The sequence below is a fragment of the Labrus bergylta genome, chromosome 2 (assembly GCF_963930695.1).
Source record: "Labrus bergylta chromosome 2, fLabBer1.1, whole genome shotgun sequence".
In the NCBI taxonomy this organism is placed as follows: domain Eukaryota; kingdom Metazoa; phylum Chordata; class Actinopteri; order Labriformes; family Labridae; genus Labrus; species Labrus bergylta.
In genome coordinates this window covers 8,455,319-8,477,685 of record NC_089196.1, presented here as the reverse complement: position 1 = coordinate 8,477,685, position 22,367 = coordinate 8,455,319, and the positions used below count along the sequence as shown (strand labels likewise).

Here is a 22,367-nt window from a genome sequence, read left to right as displayed (position 1 = left end):
TGATAGCGAAAAGAACTATGCGGACCAAAGTTGTTTTTTATAATGAGCTGTAAACATGGACATCATTTTATACGGTAGTGAACAGGTTGTGTTTTGGACCACATCCAACAAAGCTTTCCAATTATTTTTTTTTAAGAATTAAAAGCCGAAGCAGAGTGTAGACAACTGATCGCTCATCCAAACTGCGACCCATCAGTCAAATGCCAAGTGGGTTAAATAAGATTTGAGGATCAAGCCTCATGTTACCTTACACACAATGACTCAGTGACGCAGACATTATTTCAGATTATACCGGGCTCTGTGCTCAGGTTTCAGCCTTTTATAAATCATTTTCTATCCTCCTTCAGCATTACTGGTAGAAGAGGAACACGTTTTACTACTGACTGCTATTTTGTGTAGAGCTTAACATGTTATGTTGTTGGAGCTACAACCTAATTAGCGACTTGTTTGTGCTTTTTGTAAAAATGTGAATTTCTTATTCATGGTTATTAAAGGGCACTGTAAGCCGGGCCAGGGACATGTCAATGCTGCATTTCCTGCTTCGCTGATGGAGGTCTATGAGTCATGAAATAATTAATGCACATGTAACTCTTCAAATGCCACAGTCCAATGAAAGCATCTTCCTTGAGCGTTATTATTCATAAGATGGAGAAAGGAATGACAATATGTCTCTCTTGGAGGAGAAGTGCGTGTGTTATACTGACTGATCCGAGAGGTTCACTTATTGAATCAGGTTATTTGTAGTTCTTCACAATATAATGTTGCTTCTGTATTCTCCTGTTGATATTCTTGTCGCTCACAGCAGCTTTGAGAAATGACTTCCTGCCATGTGACATTCACAGATTTCTCATCTGTAAATTAGTATAAGTGTGAATAAACATTGCATAGATGTAGCACAGGAGCTGTTTTGAAATAAGAAGTGTTTAATGGGGCTTTCTCTGTGTTGAATTAGAGCAGATAACAGTTTGACACATCATAGAAAACTCAGCCTGCTACATCCCATAAAATAACTAGGTTTTTTATTTGTGTTTGCTTATTTTTTTAACAATACATTTTAAAAAATATATGATTAGAGCAGATATAGACATTATGTTTTGTTCCTTTATTAAGAATCTCATGGCATTTCATTAAAAAGGGGGACATCTTTTGGTATATTTTCATCCCTTGGGTGTACAGATTGCAGATTGGCGAGCATTTCAATTAAAAAGGGGGCATGTAAAATTCACCAGACGACAAGACCCAGCACACACAACTCATTATCTCAAGTGGATAAAGAAGGTCTCTGGATGGCTGTCTAACAAATTAATTGTGAACATTTCATTTCCATGCCAACTTGAAGGAAGCCCTGTGACAAAGGTCTGCTTTTGAATCCACCCAACATTACTAAAAATAGACAGTCTAGTCGTAATGCAGCCTGGTGCCAACTCGGGCTGTCACTTTTCATTTCAAATTCCAATCACAGTTCAAACAGGGGGGGAAAAGTTCATATTTGAGTGGTTGTATGAAAGCTGCAGACTGTTTGAAGAAGTTTGCCTGTGATCCAGCAAGTGGGGATGTCAAAACTCAACATAAACTTGACCTCTTGTATGCCCTTTTGACCCATGAGTAAACTCTTTGTTATGTTGTTTTGTGAAAGCAGAAGACATTTGGGAATAAGACTAAAGCTTCTGAGATGCAGTGTGTGACATCTGTTTTTTTGTCCCTACCTCAGATAGCAAACTAAACAACAACATAATGATGCTTGTGGACTTTGTACAAGGCAGAAGTCTTACTCTTCGATAACAAATCTGCACATTGACGTACTGGCTCACCATCGTAGTCAAACAAAGGAGGCACAACAGAAAAGCAGAGCAATGTCAAGTGTACAACCTCCATTGCTTACTATTGAACACTCATTTTCAGCAAGCAGCTTGCCAAAAGCTCCAAAAATTGCCTTTACCAATCACTTGGAAAAGTTTGAATCCACTTTGTAAGAGTGAATAGTGCAGCTCAGCCCTGGCCCCAGTGTGGCTGCAGTGAAGCATTATTTACAGAATGGGCTTCTCAGCAAACACAAACTTTGAAAACAATCATTGGGTAGTCATACTGTCATCATAATTGCATATCAGACCCATAACAACAGTTTGGATATCTATAAAGCTGTTTAGAATAAGTCAATCACAAATAGGTATTTTTATCTGTATCTCTTTTATGTTTCTGTCTAATCTGTGAAAGCAATTTAGAATAAAATGAAATGAAAGGTGATTGTTGCTGTCAACAAAGCAAACTCCAGGGAAACAAATCATGTAGTAGTAGCTCTGCAGCAAAAACTACACTTGTACTACAAGTGTTGCTCTGTAAACAGCCCAGGCACTTGAGCTGAAGCAGTTCAGTGAGGCAACCGTCAGGCACATGTTGAAGTAAGCTATGTGCCCAAGGCAGAAGAACTTGTGAATCTGTTTTTGAAGATATTTTTTGCCTAGCACTGAAAGCCATACTCAAATCAATATGTTCATACTTTAACATAACATACGTTATACAGTGCGCCCCAGAGGCCTATAGTTCTTGAAGTTGGACAGCCCAGGTTTGACTCTGACCCCGGGGCTTTGCCGCATGTCATTCCCTATACTCTATCATCCTTGTTTCCATCTCGATTAATAAAATCTGCCAGCCTCAGCTTCTTTGAGCATTTTTATCCTCCTTCAGCACCTTGTTTTGGATTACCAACACACAACTCCTGTCACAGCAGACAGGCAGCCACTGTCTTGGTTATTTTACAAAATATTCCTACAAATGAGCAGATAAACAAATTCAATTCAATAGTGCTGTTTTTATGTGTCAGAACTGGTGATGTCATCCATGAGTATTGCACCCCTTTTTGATGTCGTATACCGTCTAAGGTATTAGTAACTCCTGTGATTTAAAATAAATGTAATCATCAGGAGCTGAAAGGATAGTAAACTAAATGCAGCGGTCACAATGCAGGATGATGATCTGCAGGAGTTTTAAAATGTCACTCGCCTGCAAACTGAGCCGAAGTTAAAAGGAATAGATATTTAGATCGATTCCAAATTATTCATAATGTGTTCTAATTAGACAGGAACAAAGAGCACACAGAGCTGCCAAAAGTTCTCATAATCACAGTCAGCACACCGAGAGAGCGGAGAGAATTACTGAATAAATGAAGCAGTTTGAAAGTAAAGAGATGAGTTATATAAAGTTATTCCCAGTGTTCTGCCAACAGGGCAGTAATGACTCTGTTGTAATTATCGTCTGCTCCATATGGAGAGGAACAAATGACAAGAGGAATAATGCATTTTTATGATGGTTTATGGAGAAACTTCAGGCACACAGGTAGATTGGCAGCCAATTATTGCTCTCAAGAGAGCCAGAGATGCTGCGGAAATTCACTTGTGTTATACAACGTGAACTTTCTTCTTTTGTTTAGCTGCTAATAGCTTTCAGAGTTTTGGGCCAGAATGACATAAAGTACGGTTTTATGGTAATGTAAAAGAAGCAGGCATCTTTGGCTACTCTATAACTCAAGGGATACACTGTCATTAACGATTTAATTTAGGCTTGGACTAATTAAAGAGGACATATTGTAGCCCTTTTCCTAAATGAAACACCTGTGCTGTGGTCAAAATATAACATGAATCAAGCACTAGAGGAGGTTTGTGACCCTGCATAAACCAGCTCTAACAGAACGCTCCGTTTTGGTGTTTGTGTCTCTTTAAATGCAATGAGCCCCTCCGCCTGAGTTTTCCCGATAGACATCACTTCTCTTTAGCGAGAATAAAAATGGCAGACCTGAGCAAAAGTTTTGCTCTAGACTGGGGGTCCATGGGTGGAGATATCAGGAAGGGGATGGGATTTTTTTTTACCAGAATTCAACTTGTGACATCACAAGTTGAGCAAATTTGAAACGTCGCACTTTTCTCGGTGTTCTAAGACTGATGCAGACTACAAACAAAGGACTGGATGGATTTATTTCACATTTTGTGGGTCGGTAGACACTCAGGTTACCAAAATATCTGTTCAAAAACACTGTCAAAGTGGACTTTTCATAATATGTCCCCTTTAACATTCAGAACTGCCATTGTTGTCATGTGTCAAGTAAATGAATTCATGCTGAGATATACTTCCATAGATTTCACAGGAAAGATAATTGGATTGATTCCTTTTTGTGTCTGAGGCAGCATGCCTCCAAATGTCAATAATCTCACACATGTGATTGTCCATAAGAAGGAACCATTAGTGCACAATTGATTTTTAAAGACCAGAAAACCAGATATACCGGTGTACACATTCTGAAACATGCAGTGAGAACAGTGTGTCCGGGTGAAAATTGGCACTATTACAAACGGGTACATAATTCACCATTTTCACTTGACGTCATGCTGTGGGAAGCTCAGATGCATTCACAATGCCATGCTGCTGGTTGAATGCATGAAATTTGACAAATCATAATTACGACATTGCTTCAGTATTGATTTTCCCCTGAAAGAAAATGAGCAGAGACAACCTGGAGGTACATCAGTCCTTGTGAAAGTTAAACAACACATTTTACAACCTGTTGCTACTTTCTGTCAACAGCTTCTGGTAACACCAATATGACTCCACACACGGATAGATTGTCTGCTAGCTGAGGAGTGAGCAACAACAAATCCGAACAAGTCAGACAGAAAACATTAGACTGTCCTGGCAACATATGAAACAAAGAGTAGTGTCAAATTTGAATATCTTTGGCATTTAGTTATGATGAATTTGGGGCAGCACAGGCAGAGAGTTAAGAGTCCTGATGGCTCGAGGGGGAAAAACTGTTGCTCAGTCTGGCAGACCTTGCACAGATGCTCTGGAGCCTTTAGCCAGATGGCAACAGCGCAAAAAGATGATGGGAGTGGTGGGAGAGGTCTGTCATTATGTTGGAGGCGTTTCTGATTCACTAGAGACTCTGCTGCTCTCACTTTCCTCTGCAGGGATTTCCGTTCTGTGGTTTTCTTCTTTTTGTACCAGACAGTCGTGCAGTGCGTTAAGATGCTCTCCATGGTTCCTCTAATGTCGTCATGATGGGTGGTGGAGTGTTCACTGCCCTGAGTCTCCACAGAAAGTACAGGTGTTGCTGGGCTGTGGAGATGATCGACCAGCTTAAATCATCTGCAATGTGCACCCATAGGAACTTTATGCTGCTGACTCTCTCAATAGCCGTACCATTGATTGTGAAGCGGGATTGAGTGTCATCTCTTTTTGAGAAATCAGCAACCAGCTCCTTTATTTTCTCCACATTCAAGGAGAGGTTGTTTATGCACCATGTGACCAATTTGTCAGCCTTCACTCTGTAATTTGTTTTTCTATCGCTCATCATGAGGCCCACCACTGTCGTGTCATCCGCAAACTTAATGATGTGAATGGAGCTGGGTTTGGCTGTGCAGTGGTGTGTCAGCTAGGTGGATTTGAGCAGACTGAGCACACAACCCTGAGGGGAGCCAGTGTTCAGTGTGATGGTGCAAATGGTCCTATTCTGACTGACCTGTCCGTGAGAAAGTCCAGAATCCAGTTACAGAGAGGTGTGTGGAAGCCAATTGTCTAGTCTATGAACAGCATTCTGACATGTATGTTGTTTTCCAGGTGTGTTAAGGACAGGTGAAGGGCAATGTGTGCCAGCCAATTGTGCAGTTTGGACTTGTTATAAGGTTCATCTCTGAGAAAGCTTGCTCGCATAAATATATTGTCCCAAACCTACAGAGTATCTTAGATGCGAACACTGTCTTCTTTAGGTATTTCTCTGTCAAGTATTGATGATTCCAAAGACACAGACAAGAGTGTAGCGGTGCACTACACTGCACTTCGATCAGCTCCATTTGTAGTTTTCCTCTGGCACATCTGACTCTGTTTGTGTCTAACGGACGGCCAAAGACTGCAAAAGTCCTTCTCAAGCTGAGTGAACACAATAAATTGTCTTTGAAACTTGTGTATGAGTCCTGACAGTATGTTCTTGTATGTGTTCATACTTTCATACTCCACAAGTAGACATTTTAGACAGAGGAAGTGGACTGGGTTGTGCTGCCATAGCTGCATTTCTCACAGAGCCATTTTCATTTGGAAAGCACAAACAGTCATAGTATTCTTTCACAAGATTATAGCAGCCCTGCATGGTTACATTCATCCAACCAGACTGCACAGCTCCAGTCCACCTCCAGTCTATCCAGGGCTCTGACAAGGCTGGCAAAGACCTTTCCCGTGGTATTGTTGGTCATCGACACAGGCTCCACAAACTCCTTGTGCAATGAAAGTTACAGATGCATCCACACCGCAGATAAATATAACTTTGTTGGCGACATAAATTACATCAGCATTTTCATCAACAGCATTAGAGAAGGCAATAAATGACTTAATTTCCTCCTTCTGCTGCCTGTTTGAACCTTCATCCATCTCTCTTGAAATGACCTGCAACCAGCGTCAACCTTTCTCATTGTGGACATCATGTTTGCTGAGCTAAGGCAATGCAGCAGCAAGTGTGTGCAGCAACTTTTTTAGCAAGTTACTTCTTGCCTCTTTTGATACGTATGTATCATATCATAGGAACCCCTTACTTTGCTAATTACACACAAAACATAACTACTAGGTGAAAATATGTGTAAAATATACATGACAATATGTGTAAATATTTTAATAAAAATCATATATTCTTCAAAAATGTCCCCTTAGTCTCCCCATAATGTCTGAGTGGGCCGAAGGAACATAAGACCACATCTTATGTTATCATAAATTAAGCTACACCATTTCCCTTTTGTGTTGTACAACAACCTTTAAACGCTAACGTAAGCATCTAGCCTCTCTATAACTAACACATATGTTGAGAACTTGTTAGCTACAGCTTACAGCCAATGCTAGTATTCACCGTAAGCTGAAGAAGCTGATTGCGACCATTCAGTGTTCTAAGATACATCAGGAAAGGCATTAAAGACATAACCTTGTAAAAACAATATATTTGATAACCAAAGGGCTCCTAGCAGACCACAGCTAATGTTAGCATCACACCTTTCCCTTGCTTACATGTCCTTAAAAACCTGCTACATTTATCTTTTTCATTGTTTAATTAATAGGTAACCTTAGTATGAATCACTTCTTGAGTTTGAACATTAGTTATTATCTGATGGGTTATATATAAAGGCCTGTTTTACTGAAAATATGGCCACATCTCCTTTTCAGAAATTTAAAGGTGCACTATGGAGTTTTGTTAGAGAAATGTAATAGTTGGAGAAATGTATATATGTTCATAACTCTATACACAAGAGGAAAATTTGGTCCCTGGAACTGTTTGAAGATAAAATGCTACGCAAGAAGTAATGGTGGTGGGTCCACAACAATGAAACCGTCACTCTCCTGGTAGCTTTTTAGCTCAAAACAGTGTTCAAGGGACCCATTTTTTCTCTTTGAATAACATTTTTGTATTTAGTTCAGAAAATATAGCATAGCATTTATTCACTACCCCGGCTTACAAATTTCCCTACCAAATCTTCATCGTGCACCTTTAAGCTATCCATTTTCAGTTAAGTTGGTTACTAATCAGACTCTTGCTAAAATGATCGGCTACTGATTTATAGATTCCATGTAGGCTATGACTAAGGCCAAAGTAGTTCTATTTTAAATAAAACCACATCATTAAAGTGTAATGTAATTCACATGTAAAAATATGTCAAATATAAGTTTGCACATGACAGCAACAATGTAGGTGTCTGCTGCTCTTTAAAGATGCACACACCTGTGTGTCTGTCTGGTATGTTCACTCAGTGTTAAAGTCTATACATAGACATAACTTGTATTCTGCTTCTAGCCGTAATCACAACACATTACTGTATACTGTAAAATAATTGGGGTTTTGGCTGTTGTATTCTTTTATGTTGTTCTTTTGTGTTGTCAGTGTTTGAATAGGCCTTTAAGTGTGTGTGCGTGGCAGTGCACTACGTTATACGCCTTAAACATTACCAGGGACAGTGGGGGTCCCCAGTCTCTGGCACCCTGAATTTGGGAACCACTGACTAACCCCCAATTCACACATACTCCGTGCGCACCGCGGTCCGTCAGCGGCACGCACTACGCCGTACTCAGCTTCCACTCTAGTCAATCATTGTGTTCACACAGGGCGCGCTGCGGTCGGTCTCCGGAGCGTGCCACCAACGCCACTACGCTCTGCTCCGTTTCAAATACGCAGCAAGTCTATTTTCGCCGGAGTACGCTGCAGGCACGCATCAAGCTGGACAGAATATGACAGCCCAGACAGGAAGTCAGACAAGGAAACGCACAGAGCATCCGGTCAATTTCAAAATAAAACACAATATACGGACTCGCGATCGTATTTTTCATCACTTTATCAACATTACGTCAAAACAGGAACCGAATTAACAACAATGCATCCTCAGAAAGACAAAGTAACATGTTGTTTGCATGTTTTTCTCTTTATTCCCGCGGGATCTTGTAGTTCCCCTGTGATGTGTCATGGATGCGCTCCGCTGCGCTGACATCCCAGAATCCAGTGTGAATGGGCGTGAGCCGTCCGACGGAGCAAAACCGGAGCAAAACCGTGGCACTGATGGACCGCGGCGTGCACGGAATATGTGTGAATTGGGGGTTAGGCTATAACATGAAGATCAGCATACTGACATTATAGCAGAAATTAAGCATCCCACCCTGGACATAAAGTCAGTGGAAAAAGGCAGATGTGAGAATACTTTAAATAATTCTCTTACTTTTAAGAGCTAAACAAAACATTTTGTACCATAAAGAAAATGGGGAACCCTGAGAGAACACGAAGACGTATCTGTTAAGGTGAAAATGTCACAGTCGACAAATAAAGAGAAACATCAGGACACAGTTTTGTATCTTTTTGTTGCAGAACGCTGCAGACTGCTGTGTCTTCAGCTTTTAAAAAAGATCAATGCACCCTGTGAATAAGTTGTTCCTTCAGCGCACATTAAAAAGCTCTTATTTTCAGAATTGTACCACAGCACATCTTCACATCTATTGCTATGTATTTCTTGCAGCAGTGTTTGACTCATGTACAAAGAAAAGCTGAGGAAAACTGGGGAAGAACTCTGTTTGACCTCGCTAGTGCTGCTCTGATCTGTGCAAAACCTGCGCCTTCTATACATTGCTGCGGGATAATTTCCCTCCCTGTCTGTCAAATACGTCAGCTATCTGGCAAGATGACACATGATGTGAAATCTGCATTACCTCAACACTGCCTCACATGTTCTCTATCTAGGGTCCTTAGCTGCTTGCTGTTTTCGTCTCTGCACATTTTCACTTCTGAGTAAGAAGCCTGATTTATACTATCATCCTCACAGTGTGAGTTAAGGGTGCACCTGTGGTGATGAAATCAGGGGCTATGGGCTCTATAGTAAACTCCCAAGAGAAGTTTGTTTGCTGGTGGGAACCTCAAACAGCACCTGATTTCTTCTCCCTTCATACCTGTCATAAATATTATTCAGCCTGAACTTCTCTGTGATGGTGGCGGATGTCTCAGTTTGTCTCCCTGTTTGGGGGCGCGTCCAGTGGGTGGTCTCCTGGGGTTGCATTGCCACTCCTGAAATTTCATTGGCCAACTGCAGGTGCCAGCCACCTTAATTCTAAACTATGATTGCCCTTCTTCCTGGTCAGAGGCGGGACAACATTTCAGAACAATTTATTATGCTGTATTTTAACACGCTGCTTAAAGCTTTTGTGTTAAAGTATCTCACTTTAACTCATTTTTGTTGTCACTTTCTAAAGAGAATTATCTTCTTTTTGAGAGCGTGAAAAAGCAAACTTTTAAAATATATTTGGAACCTCTTCCTTGTGTGTTTCATGACATTGGAAAGTAAAATCAGTTATATAACTTCAAGGCGGTAGTTACAGGTGATATATGTTTAGACTGAAACGGTATATAAATTCCATTTAGATGTGTTTGTGCACGCATACTTCAAACCACCCCTGTATAAATCTATGGGCCATTGGGCCACCTAAGTAAACTCTCTACTCTATAATTGACTTTCTGTTTTTGTCATGAAAATGTCTGAGTCCAGTCCCTCCAACGCCTGTCTGAATGCGTGGCAGTCACCAGCATCTGCATGCTACATTTTCCCAGTTTATTGATTGTAATGTGTAATGGCGCTGATGGAAATCTGTTTACTGCTGTTAATAGCTTCTATCCTTTTTTTTTATGGCTGATGTTTTCTGTAGGCCTGCGGAGCTTATCACGCAAATGGTCCAGCAACAATTAACTAACTGCGTGTACAGAGACAATTAAATTAGCAATTACATTACCACTACATCAAAGTGTGCTGTGTTAAGTGCTTACTCTTAATAACGCAGACTGCAGTTTTCTGAAGGGTCAGGGACAAATGGACTTCACAGAAATGCAGTCCTGAGGGCCTGTGTGTGTGTGTGTGTGTGTGTGTGTGTGTGTGTGTGTGTGTGTGTGTGTGTGTGTGTGTGTGTGTGTGTGTGTGTGTGTGTGTGTGTGTGTGTGTGTGTGTGTGTGTGTGTGTGTGTGTGTGTGTGTGTGTGTGTGGAGGAGGGGGTGTCATAAGAGGCAAGAGATTAAGACAATCTTCTTTGGGATCTAGATTTTATTTTAATTCCATTTGATTTAAATAAATAAAGGCACATTCCATAACTGCAGAAAGCCCCCCGCAGCTTTATTTAACCTAAAAAATATTATCTTGTTTAATATCGCAAACATTTATTGTCTGTTTATATTTATTTCATTTTTCATGTTCATAATTTGAAATACAACAGTATATGTTCTCAGGGTGAAGCCACCTCAATATCTCTTTATGTAAAGACACGTGATACAACACAGATTGTTTTTCACATGTATTTGATGAGTTACATGCAGCTGTGTTTTGTCATGTGGATTTATTAATTAATAGTATTGTTGTATTATTTATATGTTGGGCTGATCTGAACTCATGACGTAAAGTGCTTGTCAGTCCCTCCTTTATTGTCCTAGATCAAACTGCAGAGTTTATAAAGCCCCATGAGGCACATTTGGATTTTTGATTTTGTACTGTGTACATGTTACTTAACTTGACCTGATTGATTGAACCAGTACAGTGTTCTGTCCAACCCCCTCACCCCCATTTCATCAGATCAGCTAACCTCTCATGCATCTAAGAAGTTCACATCAGCACTGATGATCATCAAAGGCAGATTTGATTTCTTGCAGATATCTTATACCAAGTTGTTTGAAATATATATATATTTTTTGCCAGCCTCTCCTTCCTCTACCCTTGTTATATAACTTGTTGTTTTTGATAAGCTTTTCATTTTACCAGATAGTCTCTTAAGTCACAGAATAAAGGTTGTATTGGAACATGATGTTCTCAATTTGCTTTAAAATGTATCTCTTTGCTACACTCCCCACATGTACGGAGAAACTAAAAAATACACTGTGGAGAATTTGATGCAGTCACATAAGTTGTGTGAGAGTGGTGTCTAAATGAATGAACTATAAACAAATATTTGCATTTCATTCCACTGTAGGGTCCTGCTAGATTTGCATGCTCGTAGAGGTGCAGGTCATCTAGAATTCAGAACAGAAAAATGCCTGAGGACTGAGGTCGAGTCGAGTTTAGACTGAGAAGTACTGCTGCATTACAAAACTCATGTCAAGACGCCTGTATTGGCTCAGTGAAGTCCTGATGCAAATTTCCTGGCAAAGAACACACAGCATCATTTCAACAATCTTTTTTTTTTTTTAACTCATGGAAAAACTTTAAGATGAAGTAGTTGTCTGAATGTCCTGATCATCACATCTTCAATGCAGACTGCTTTGGTTGTTGTTGCAATGCCCAACTTTAAAAATGTGATTTATATTTCCACTTTGTATAATGTAATCTTCAATTATTTATTTACTGTAAATTTTGGGTCAAATTGTAACCAAAGTTAAATCCGTTTGACTATTTTTTTTTTAACTTCAACTGAATCGTCTTTGCTCGTTGAAAACTTCACATTAGTTGGGATGAAATAAACACAAAATATTGAGTCATCACAAATGTTTTGATAACTTCTACTGAACTTTAATCTACCATGACATATTGTTTTTACGGTGAACGTGAACACATAGATGAAACATTACGTCTGAAACTGTTGCTGCTTTATTGACATGCCATCCAGTAAGTTACTGTATACATGTGAGATTTCTAAAGACACCTTTCTGTTCATCTACTTCTTCTGAAATGATGCGAGATCAGAATGAAAATTGTTTGGTCAAAGTCACGCATGCTTGCACATTGTACAAACACACACAATCACCCAGAGTAATTATAGTGAGGGATATTGACAAAGGAAGTAAAGCACATAAGATAAAACACATACAGTTGGCTTATAGACTGACTCTGAGATGCTGCACTGTTCCCACAGGTAAACAACAGAGCTTAGCATGTATGTAAGATGCCACTGCAGCTAAATGTAATCAGTCATGCTGCCAGTTCTTCCAGCACTTATCACCCACAGATACACAACTGCCATGATATAATAGCATTTTGCCTCGCTGATATTGCATCGAGTGGTTTCTTGCAGTTTACTTAGCGTTAGATTTATGTAACACGATGCTGTGAACTAGTGTTAAGAGAAATTATGCATCTTGGGATGATTGCAGCCTCACAGTGATATTTTCAGCTCTCTGGCAGTAAAGTGGTAACGATGTGCAGTTACCTTCTGCCACATAAAAGAATTTTAAAAAACAACACTAAATTCAACACTTGTTCCTCCCGCTGTTAAGCCTTAGTTTGTGTTTTTAACATCCCATGAATAGACATGAGGAAATAATCGTTACTTATTACAAACAAATCTTTTGTTTCCACAAACAAAAGATGCACAAATCATGATGGGGTGCGAAAAAACAAGAAGCAGTTTCAACAAGCCTAGTTAGCCCGGGGCATCTGACCTTTTGCAAGTGGTGGCTGAGAAAATATTGATCTTCAATTTGCTTTTAGTGCAGGGCAAACTGCTAACTGCAATTACATATAAACACATTTTCAATTATCCATGAGTGCTCCACAAGCACTTAACACATACATTCTTTCACACTCATACATACACACACACACATGCGATTGATTGAAAACAGGAAACCAGGGTAAAAAAGTTAAAGAAAGGCAGCATTACACAGAGCTTACTGCGGTACAAAAGGTGATGGGTGGAATCTGCAAGGACTAAAGACATACACTTAAATTGGTTGTGCTCTTCAACCCACATAAACGCAGCAACCATGAAGGCTACTGTGGAAAAGCAGTACTTGTCATGGGCAGCAGCAAAGCAGGCAAAGCCTACTCCAAAGCAGTAATGGATTTTTTAGGCCCGGGTCAGTATGGCTCATCAGCAGTGAGGATGAAGGGTCAGCCAGTCAATAGAGGTGTTTAAACCCGGGTCAGCGCCGGAGAACTACTCCACCACTGGTACAACCAGGGCAATTAAGTTTCCACATAAGAGAGAATCAAAAAGGAAGCTTTATTAACATTTAATTAAACACAGACTTAAGTATGACAGAAACGTGTAAGTTATTTCTATGAACGCTGCTGACTTTGGACATACATGGATCAAGAGTTTCTGATTCAAACATCCTGCCTGCCCACAGGAGTGCAGGTCAATGCCGCTAACAGTGATTTGAATAAGCTGTTGTTGTTGTTGTTGTTGTTGTAAAGCAATGCCAAGTCTGTTTTAATAAATACAGAAAGATGGTGGTGTTGAATTAACTATGTCTTCATTTTGTTCTAGTTGTTTGATCAAATTTAAATGTAGAGTCAGTAGCCTTTGTCGTTGCAGCTTGCAATGACAACATTCAAACTCGGCCCCTCCTCCTGATCTCATCCACCAGAAGCGTACACTTACTGAAGGACACAAGTATGTACAATTACTGCTTGTTCCTTTACTGTAAGCTACCGCATGCTAGCACAAGCTAACCACGATTTTAGTTGTGTACAAAGCATCTTAGAGGATGTGTTTGTCTGGTTGTCAATCTACAAAGGAGGAGGATGACACGGCTCATATGAGGTTATTATTTGTTCTATATTCAGAGACACTGCTCCAACATGGCAAAGAAAACAAACTAACCAGACGTGATTATAGTGAAAGTGCTCGATACAGAGAAAGCTGTATTTACTTCACTGGCTCTAAATAAACATTGTCAACGTTGCTCCGGACTCTTTTCTAAAAAAAAAAGAAGAGTTTTGCAGCCGTTTTTCTCCTTTCACACCATGCAGGGGGTGTTGTTCTGGGTTCAGAGAGAAGTTAATGGATCAGAGCATCTGTTACGCATTGTGGCGATCATCATTAAGAGACTGTGGGTGGTGGTAGAGGCTCAGCAGTTTGTATGGCTGAAAGGACATTACCATATGCTGTGGCTTTGTGATGACGTTGTAACTCCTGGGCCACTTTCCCACAGCATGTTATAGATTCCACATCTTCATACAGTATATATAAGAAAGATGACATTTCACAAAGACTTACAGGTTGTTTTTTTTACCTAGAGAATATCCCAACATCTCTGAGTCTACAATCAATCAATGCTTTCTGCTTTGATTGATGCTTTCAAGATGATATGTATTCACTGCCTGGCTATACCTTGTACACCACACAGCACTAATGGTATAAAGGATTTCTGGTTGTCATAGGCAACTCTCTGAGGTTATGGACAATTCACTCACAGAGCCCTTTTTTTTTTTTTTTTAGCCCCTTCAACAGAAAATATCAGGAGCATCTCATTGAAATAATTTTGTTTTAATTGTTTTTTTCCCTGTGTAGGGTGCTTCTTCATGCTGCACTGCTTTGTAAACTGGATTCATTTGTTTTGTGTGTTTTGTGCTCTTTTATGAGCATGAATATTGTGTTGCATAATTCCAGCTGTTTTTCCTTAGAGCAGAAAGCAGGTGGCAGTTGTGAAAATGTAGCCCCTCTATGCGTGTCATAGAAACTAATGAAGAATGAAGCAATGAAAACTGTCTTCTTTATGAAACCATATTTTGAACAAATCGTACAAACAGACAGAGGCAAGTATTCGGCTATGGGGCGGGGGGGTTTGAAACATTTTTGTGTGGACTCTTTTTCCATTCTTTTAAAAGAAGTCAGCTGTTGCAAGAAACACGAGCAGCGAAGCAATCAGAGTCCCAGGACGCATTAACCATTAAAGCATCCTTCACAGTTCACAGAGCAGCTTCGGAGTAAACACTGACCTTCAGGGCTCTACGTGTTTGTGCTTGCACAATTCCCCTTTGCAAGGAACACACTGCCTTAGTTTACATCAACTTATAGTTTCAAAGTGTATTCAGACCTTTTGCTTATTTTCAGCTTAAATTGTCTAACAGCCATGTGTCCTCAGCGATTACTTTGTCAGTTTCCATGTTATCATCACTTAGCTTTAATGCTCAAAAGTCAAAAAAGCAAAAACCATAATTAACCAGAAGTATCATCAATCTTTATACTTCCTGATATTCAGAACTCAGACCGTGACACGTTGTTGAGGAAACATCCTTAAATGTTCACACATACTTCTTCAACCAATCAGCAGCAAAATCCACTTGAGAACGTTCTTTATCAGAGTAAAATAAAACTACATATTCCAAACAACATATTGTGAAGATGTTGCTTTTGTTTCTCGCTAATGGGCCAACCAGGATGAAGCCTTATGAGTGATACAGAAGGGGTCTTTGAAGTGCTTTAAATGTTTTGTGTTAAGCACAAGATATCAGAAAAAAAACATGGTATTTCTCCTATTATTTAAAAATAGACCTGTGAAGACTTCCTGTGTAAATCCATGTTTGATTGAAACTTGGACTCTCTTTCCTTCTGCTGTCTAGGTGTGGCAGTGTGGAGGGAGTATGGAAGTCCTGCCGTGTGCCAGAGTGGCCCACATCGAGCGAACCAAGAAGCCCTACAACAATGACATAGATTACTACGCTAAGCGCAATGCCCTGCGGGCGGCTGAGGTGTGGATGGATGAATACAAATCCCACGTCTACATGGCCTGGAACATTCCCATGAATGTAAGTTTTTCACTGTCTTGGAACCCTTTCCCTCCCTGAATCCCTCAGCCCCCCGTGCCCCCCTCTCTTCCCCCTCTCACTTGTTCATTCAGACATGCAGCTCGGGTCTCCAGAGACACGAGTCAATAGAAATTCAAAATTCAGATTTCATCCCAGTTGACCTTCACACTGGCAGCAGAGCAAAGGCAGAGCGAGGAAGCAGAGGAGTCTGGCTGCAAACAGACGAGAGAGGAGCTCCATATCTAATCAGTCTGTTTTCATACACATCACTCACTTTAGCTTAATTGCTTTCAGGGGGTCTTTCAAGATGGGCTGCAAAATAATAAACAGCTCCTTTCATTAATAAAGAGTTTAATATTCAAACCTAATTGCCTCTTCAGCCATGCAGAATGGGTGATTGTCAGTGAAGGACGTCAGCGAAGGCCTTTGAACACTGCCCAACACAACACAACACACACACACACACACACACGTACGCAAAATAACAACTGTGTGTGTTGCCGTCACACACCAGTCTGATTTACCACTGATGCCAGCATGGCTTCTATGAATCTGGCACAAACAGCATTACATGAAAACTCTGTAAGAATAGGTAGGAAGTGCCAACTGGGGAAATATAACCGTTGTGTGTGTGCACAGCATGGAGGGGATGATGGGGGGTGGAGAGAGGGGGGAAACTTTGACAAACTAACCAATCAGGCCACATCACCTCTCCAGTGTAATTACAAACACAGCGGTATGGCACATTATTACCCCAGCTGTACTGTGGCGCAGAGTTATTTGTGTACAGTACAAACACCTAACACTGTCATTACCCCCCCCCCCCCCCCCCCAAAAAAAAAAATCCAAACCACCCATCTAAATCACAGATTCTCTTCCTGAGATACCCGCTGATAGCACAATTACTTTAGTGGGGGAGCTTTGGGCCTCACAACATGGCAAACCCAAGTCCAAATGCTAAACAGCATTGCACTGTTATTAAATGCATTTGTTTTTGTCACTTTATGGTACAAAGAAATGAACATTTACGAGTAGAATTTGTTATTAACAGATGTTTGAATTCAGATCAGCAGCTGGCTTTTGACTTCAACAGTGAGGGGGAAATAATAAGGAAATGTGCCATGAAATATTGTCTGCTTGTATAATAACTTTGTGTCTGTGTGGTTGTGCTCTTTGCATGAATTTGTTTTAAATATGCATGTGGTTAAATCTTCAATTCTTATACAGGATCTATGTTTATTTGCATTTTTGTGCACATTTCAGCAGTGCCCTCCATATCCACATACTGATTTGGTGTGTGTGTGTGTTTGTGTGTCAGGATCAGGCCTGAGTGCCAGGCAGTGCAGCTATTAGTTATCCTCTAATCAATCTGGGAAGCCACCTCCATACTGCAGACAGGGCCGTGAGGGCTCATAATTAAGCAGCTGATTAGAATTTGCTCAGCACAGATCATGTCTAATGAAAGAACAATGAAGGTCCCACATGACAGGAGCATCTATCCATCTCTTCACTAAATGCTTGATGTGCCCTTACAGCACCTCAACACTGTTGTGTCTCTGATTTCAGCGCTCGTACTCTCACATGGTTGTTAAGTTAAGTGCCCGCTGGCTAAGAGTTTTTTTTTTTATTCTTTGTTTTGTACTAAATGTTGCCAGAACCCAGGGGTAGATTTCGGGGATGTCTCCGAGCGTTTGGCCTTAAGGAAGAGGCTGCAGTGTCGGAGCTTTCGCTGGTACCTTGAACATGTCTACCCAGAGATGCGGATCTACAACAACACCATCACATACGGCGAGGTGAGGAAAGCTAATTTTTATTCCACGTGATGAGTACAGAAAGTGATGAGAATGAATGGATTTGTTAGCAGTAAATTATTTCATACTGCAAAACAGATGTCCATAACTAGTATCTGCAGTAGTTTGTTCTAAATTAAAGTAATTTAGTAACACAAACTGACATGTGGAGATAAAACTTAAAATCTGATTATGACTTTTCTGCATTCATCTAGGGTAAAGGTACATTTTCCCTACAGCAAAGCAGCATCACCACACAGGATTACATGTAATTTCCGCGGAATGAGTTGTAATTAAACACTTATTAGTTTTCCATTTTGACTTGATTGTTTTGGGCTTGGCTGCGAGCTGAGCACAGTCGGGGGAAGAAAACAGGATTATGACAGGTTGAAGAACTGAACAAACTCCAGACTCAGGCACTATTTGTCACATCAATTTCAACAATGGAAAACAGAAGAAAATCAATATGTTCTTTTAATGCAATGCCGGAATTCATCAAAATTAAACTCTGGATTCATCAGACCTGTGTGAATTTACTCCGTCCTTTGTCTCCCCGTCCGCCTGTTTTGGCTCTGGCAGCCAGCTAATGGATTCCTTGGAGCAGCAGCCGCTTAAGTGGCACTATTTCAGATCTGTCGACAAGCCTAGTGTTGCCACAGAGCTGCCGCAGGAAAAGTGAGTCTCATCTGTCACTGAGCATCAGCGCCGTGCTAGGCCAGGCTGACCAGACCAGCCGAGTGGAACCTTCCCTGACAACAGTACATGATAGATATGTCACAACCTGGAAATGAAGCTGTACGCATTCAAATCACACAGAACTGAAGCTCATGCTCAATGCACACCACCGTCTGGAGGCCTGGAGACAGAGGAAAGAAAGAACAGGGACCAGCCCTAGCATGATGAAATAATACTGCTGTGTGAACAAGCTACTGGACAGAAAATCAGAATCATTCTGAAATACTTTATTAATCCCAGAGACAAATTTGGTTGTTACAGTTGCTCTAAAACAGAATAAATCAGTAGAAATATAATTATATAGAACCAAAATATTTATTAAATTGGAATGTAAGTAAGATATTAAGAAATAAGTACAAGAAATAGTTAAAAGAGTGAAAATAAGAATGCAGCTTAGTACCAAGCACATCTTATTAATAATATGCTATATTATTATTATATATTATACAATTTTATGCTGTACAAAAGCGCAGAGAGGGATGACAATATGGAATATATACACAGATAACAATGAAACATGCAGACAGGAATTCCTTCAGATGCAGGGTTTGACTGATAAAAGCTTTACAAGGTATATGTTTTGGGTTGATGCTAACCGTTTTCAGTGTTTTCTACAATTCATGATGTTTAAATCTTAAGAATATTTTTAAACAATGTCCTGTAAGGGAGCAGCAACTCAACAAAGATTAGGCAAGTTTTTAACCAACTGGCAGCTTATCAGACAAAGGGGATTGAAACCGACGTCATTTGCATGACAGTAGTCTATTATGTATGACATTTTGGGATAGAAGCTTACATGCTTTCTTTCTGAGTAATAGATGAGATGATAACACCATAATGATGTTTGTGTGCTAAATCTAAAGTTACAGTCAAGAGAAAGTAAGCATTTTTTTTTTAAAATAGGAAGAAAAGGCTAGCCTTGCCATGTTCAAAAATTAATGATTTTCCCTTGCAGCATATCAAATACTTACTTGAAAAGATTTTCTTTCTTCTTTTTAAAGATTTATTTTGGGGATTTTTGTGCCTTTATTGTAGTGGTAGGACAGTGGATAGAGTCGGAAATCAAGGAGAGAAAGTGTGGGGAAAGGTGCCACAGGTGAGATTTGAACCATGGACGCCTGCTTGGAGGACTAAGACCTCCATGCATTGGCTGCGCACTAACTACTGTCAGTAACGTAACCACTGTGTTTGGCTGGAGCTGCTAGTCAGTCTTCAGTTCTATTGCTGCATTGTCAGCTGTTTCTGACACAGTGAACCACCAAATCCTCCTCTACACACTATCTGAGCTTGGTTTCTCAGGATCTGAACTCTACTGGTTTATGTCCTACCTCTCCGGGCGATCTTTTAGAGTATCTTGGAAGGGAGAAGTGTCCTAATTGCACAGCCTATCCACAGGAGTGCCTCAAGGGTCATTGCTTGGCCCCCTTCTCTTCTCAATGTTCACCACCTCACTTGGTGCAAGCATCCACTCCCATGGCCTCTCATACCATTAATAAGCTGATGATACCCTGTTCTTTCTGTCATTGCTGAAATATGTCATTACCCCACCAGGAACCTGTTCGACTTTGTGCTGATGATATGACCTCTCCAGTAAAGAGTTTGGCTGAAGCCTCTTTTGTAGTACCATGGAATACATTCTCTCTGGAAGGCTGAGTAGTGTCATGCTCTGATAGTTGGAGCACACCCTTCTGGTTCCCTTTCACAAAAGAGATCTGCAACATCACACATACTTTCCAAACCTTCAAGTGACACTAACAACGTGTGTCAACAAATAGCCCAAAAAAGGTAGCAGGTTGATCTCATTTGACCATGCCAAGGAACATTCAGTCCAATATCGACCATATTCTCATTTACCTTATGTGTTTGTTTTCAGGTGAGGAACAGCAAAGCCAGCGGGTACTGCCTGGATCAGGGCTCTGAGGACGATGACAAAGCCATCCTGTACCCCTGCCATGGCATGTCCTCCCAGGTCAGACTAAACTTATGAACTATTTTTGTGTCAACGTTCACAGCTTTGGTCATTATGTAGCCACTGTTATCTGGCTGTCATCTGACATACGGTTCATTGCCATTTTGGAAATGCTGTGTCAAAATAACTTTTAGTCAACCTATAGTAACAGGAGCTGAACTGGAGCTGACTGAAGCCCACCCATCAGTCAGACCAGGCTGATAACATCTTTATTTCTGCTGTAAAAATGGCCTTTTTGAGTAGATGTGTATGTGACTTCCTGGGCTTTTGCAGCCAGCCCTTAAGTGGCCAATCGAGGAACTGCAGGTGTTTCCAATTCCACATTGGCTTCATTTTTCAACACTGGAGGTTACTATGAATCCTCAAAGTAAAAATCTATTCATCCTGAACACTTGAGGAAAATATGGTGTAGGGGAATTGTCCTCTTTAACAGCCACTAAGAAGTTGAATCGAATACGTTTTGATAAGCAGTGGCATAGAGTTAAATGTGTTTGTCTAATTACTTCTTGTTTTGCACAATTATAGTCATACATTTCTCATCTGAAGATAAAAGGAAGAATGTGTGACTTTTTGATCCAGTTGATGTCGCCTCTGAGTACCAGCATTAAACCAAAATTGTCCTTGCTCGAGCTGCAATTGACTGTGTTCTGCATTGTTGTGTTAGCAGGCTATTGTTAGCACACTTTGGTTAACTCATAGCTTCATATTGCACATAAATTGACACAAAATGACTGCGATCTAAAGACACTTATGTGACATCTAAATAAGCAGTGAGTAGGCTATGTTATTCTTGCATGCACGGAAAGTTTTTTTTCCGATTGCAAAGTTGCATCTTTGAACGACATACTGCAATACATTAAGTGCAGTTATTTGCAGACTGCGAATTCAACTGATTTAAATCCAAATAACCTGCAGAGTGTAGAATATTAGGATGACCTTGTAATGTGGTCCAGGTTTCAAAAGAATACATTTTACTACCCTCCGTCCAATTTATCTGAATATATTTATACATAATATTTAATGTAGACTAAAAAAATAGTTTTTATTACCAGTAGCTCAGAGGTCCCACCTTTTGTAATGTTAAGGTCACTGTAAATGTTAAAAAAAACCTATACACCTTTAACAAGGACGAATACTCCTATTTCAGCCGAGGAGATGGTTTTCCTTTCTTTTTTAAATCACTGAGTGCAATTACAAGGCTGCCTTCCTGCTGCTAATGAGTATATTTTCGACAAGGTCTCATACAATTTTGCTAGTCAGGAAACAATTTTACATCCCACTTGAGTCTTTGTGTTCCAGCTTCTTAGATTATAAAAAAATCAACTTCCTATAATTGACAGTATTTAGATACAAATCTGTGCTTTTGTATTTGAAAAAAATCATCAATGATGGAAATCTCCTAATCAGAAGACAACTAATCTTTTTAAATGTTCTAATACCAAAACTCATATCCGTAGAATTCAAAGCATATACAAGAAGTCCTATGAGTCCTATTTTAAAAAACAGAATACAGACTTCTCCAACTGCTCAGTTTGAGCTGCTTAGATGGAAAGTTTGGAAAACCAGGACACTATCAGGTGAGAGTGCATTTAGTTTTATGTGGTCAGGTTCCTTGGAAAAAAACTAGAAAATTATAATAATAACAGATGTGCTCGATTAACAATTTATTTGATTTACTCCAGAACAAATGGCTCTGTGGGTGGAAGGGATGCTGTCCTGTTTTGTGTGCCTATTTCCTTTTCATACTGTGAAACAAAGCATGCAAATGCTATTCATGCATCACTCCCCTTATATCCCACCTCTCAGTCATAATGGCTTCTCTTGCTGGTGAGTGGCACGTTCATTATTTGTCACATGAGAAAGGCCAGC

The 22,367-nt window shown here is 40.1% G+C and overlaps 1 protein-coding gene across 1 annotated transcript in view; it reads left to right on the top strand.

The window, feature by feature from the left end:
* Window positions 1–22,367, top strand: part of galnt9 (polypeptide N-acetylgalactosaminyltransferase 9) — a 106,597-nt gene that overhangs the window by 78,028 nt on the left and 6,202 nt on the right. The window contains exons 7-9 of the mRNA XM_020631111.3: window positions 15,819–16,004; window positions 17,660–17,797; window positions 20,403–20,498. Coding sequence (XP_020486767.1) covers window positions 15,819–16,004; window positions 17,660–17,797; window positions 20,403–20,498 — 420 coding nt within the window. The remainder of the gene's footprint in view (window positions 1–15,818; window positions 16,005–17,659; window positions 17,798–20,402; window positions 20,499–22,367) is intronic.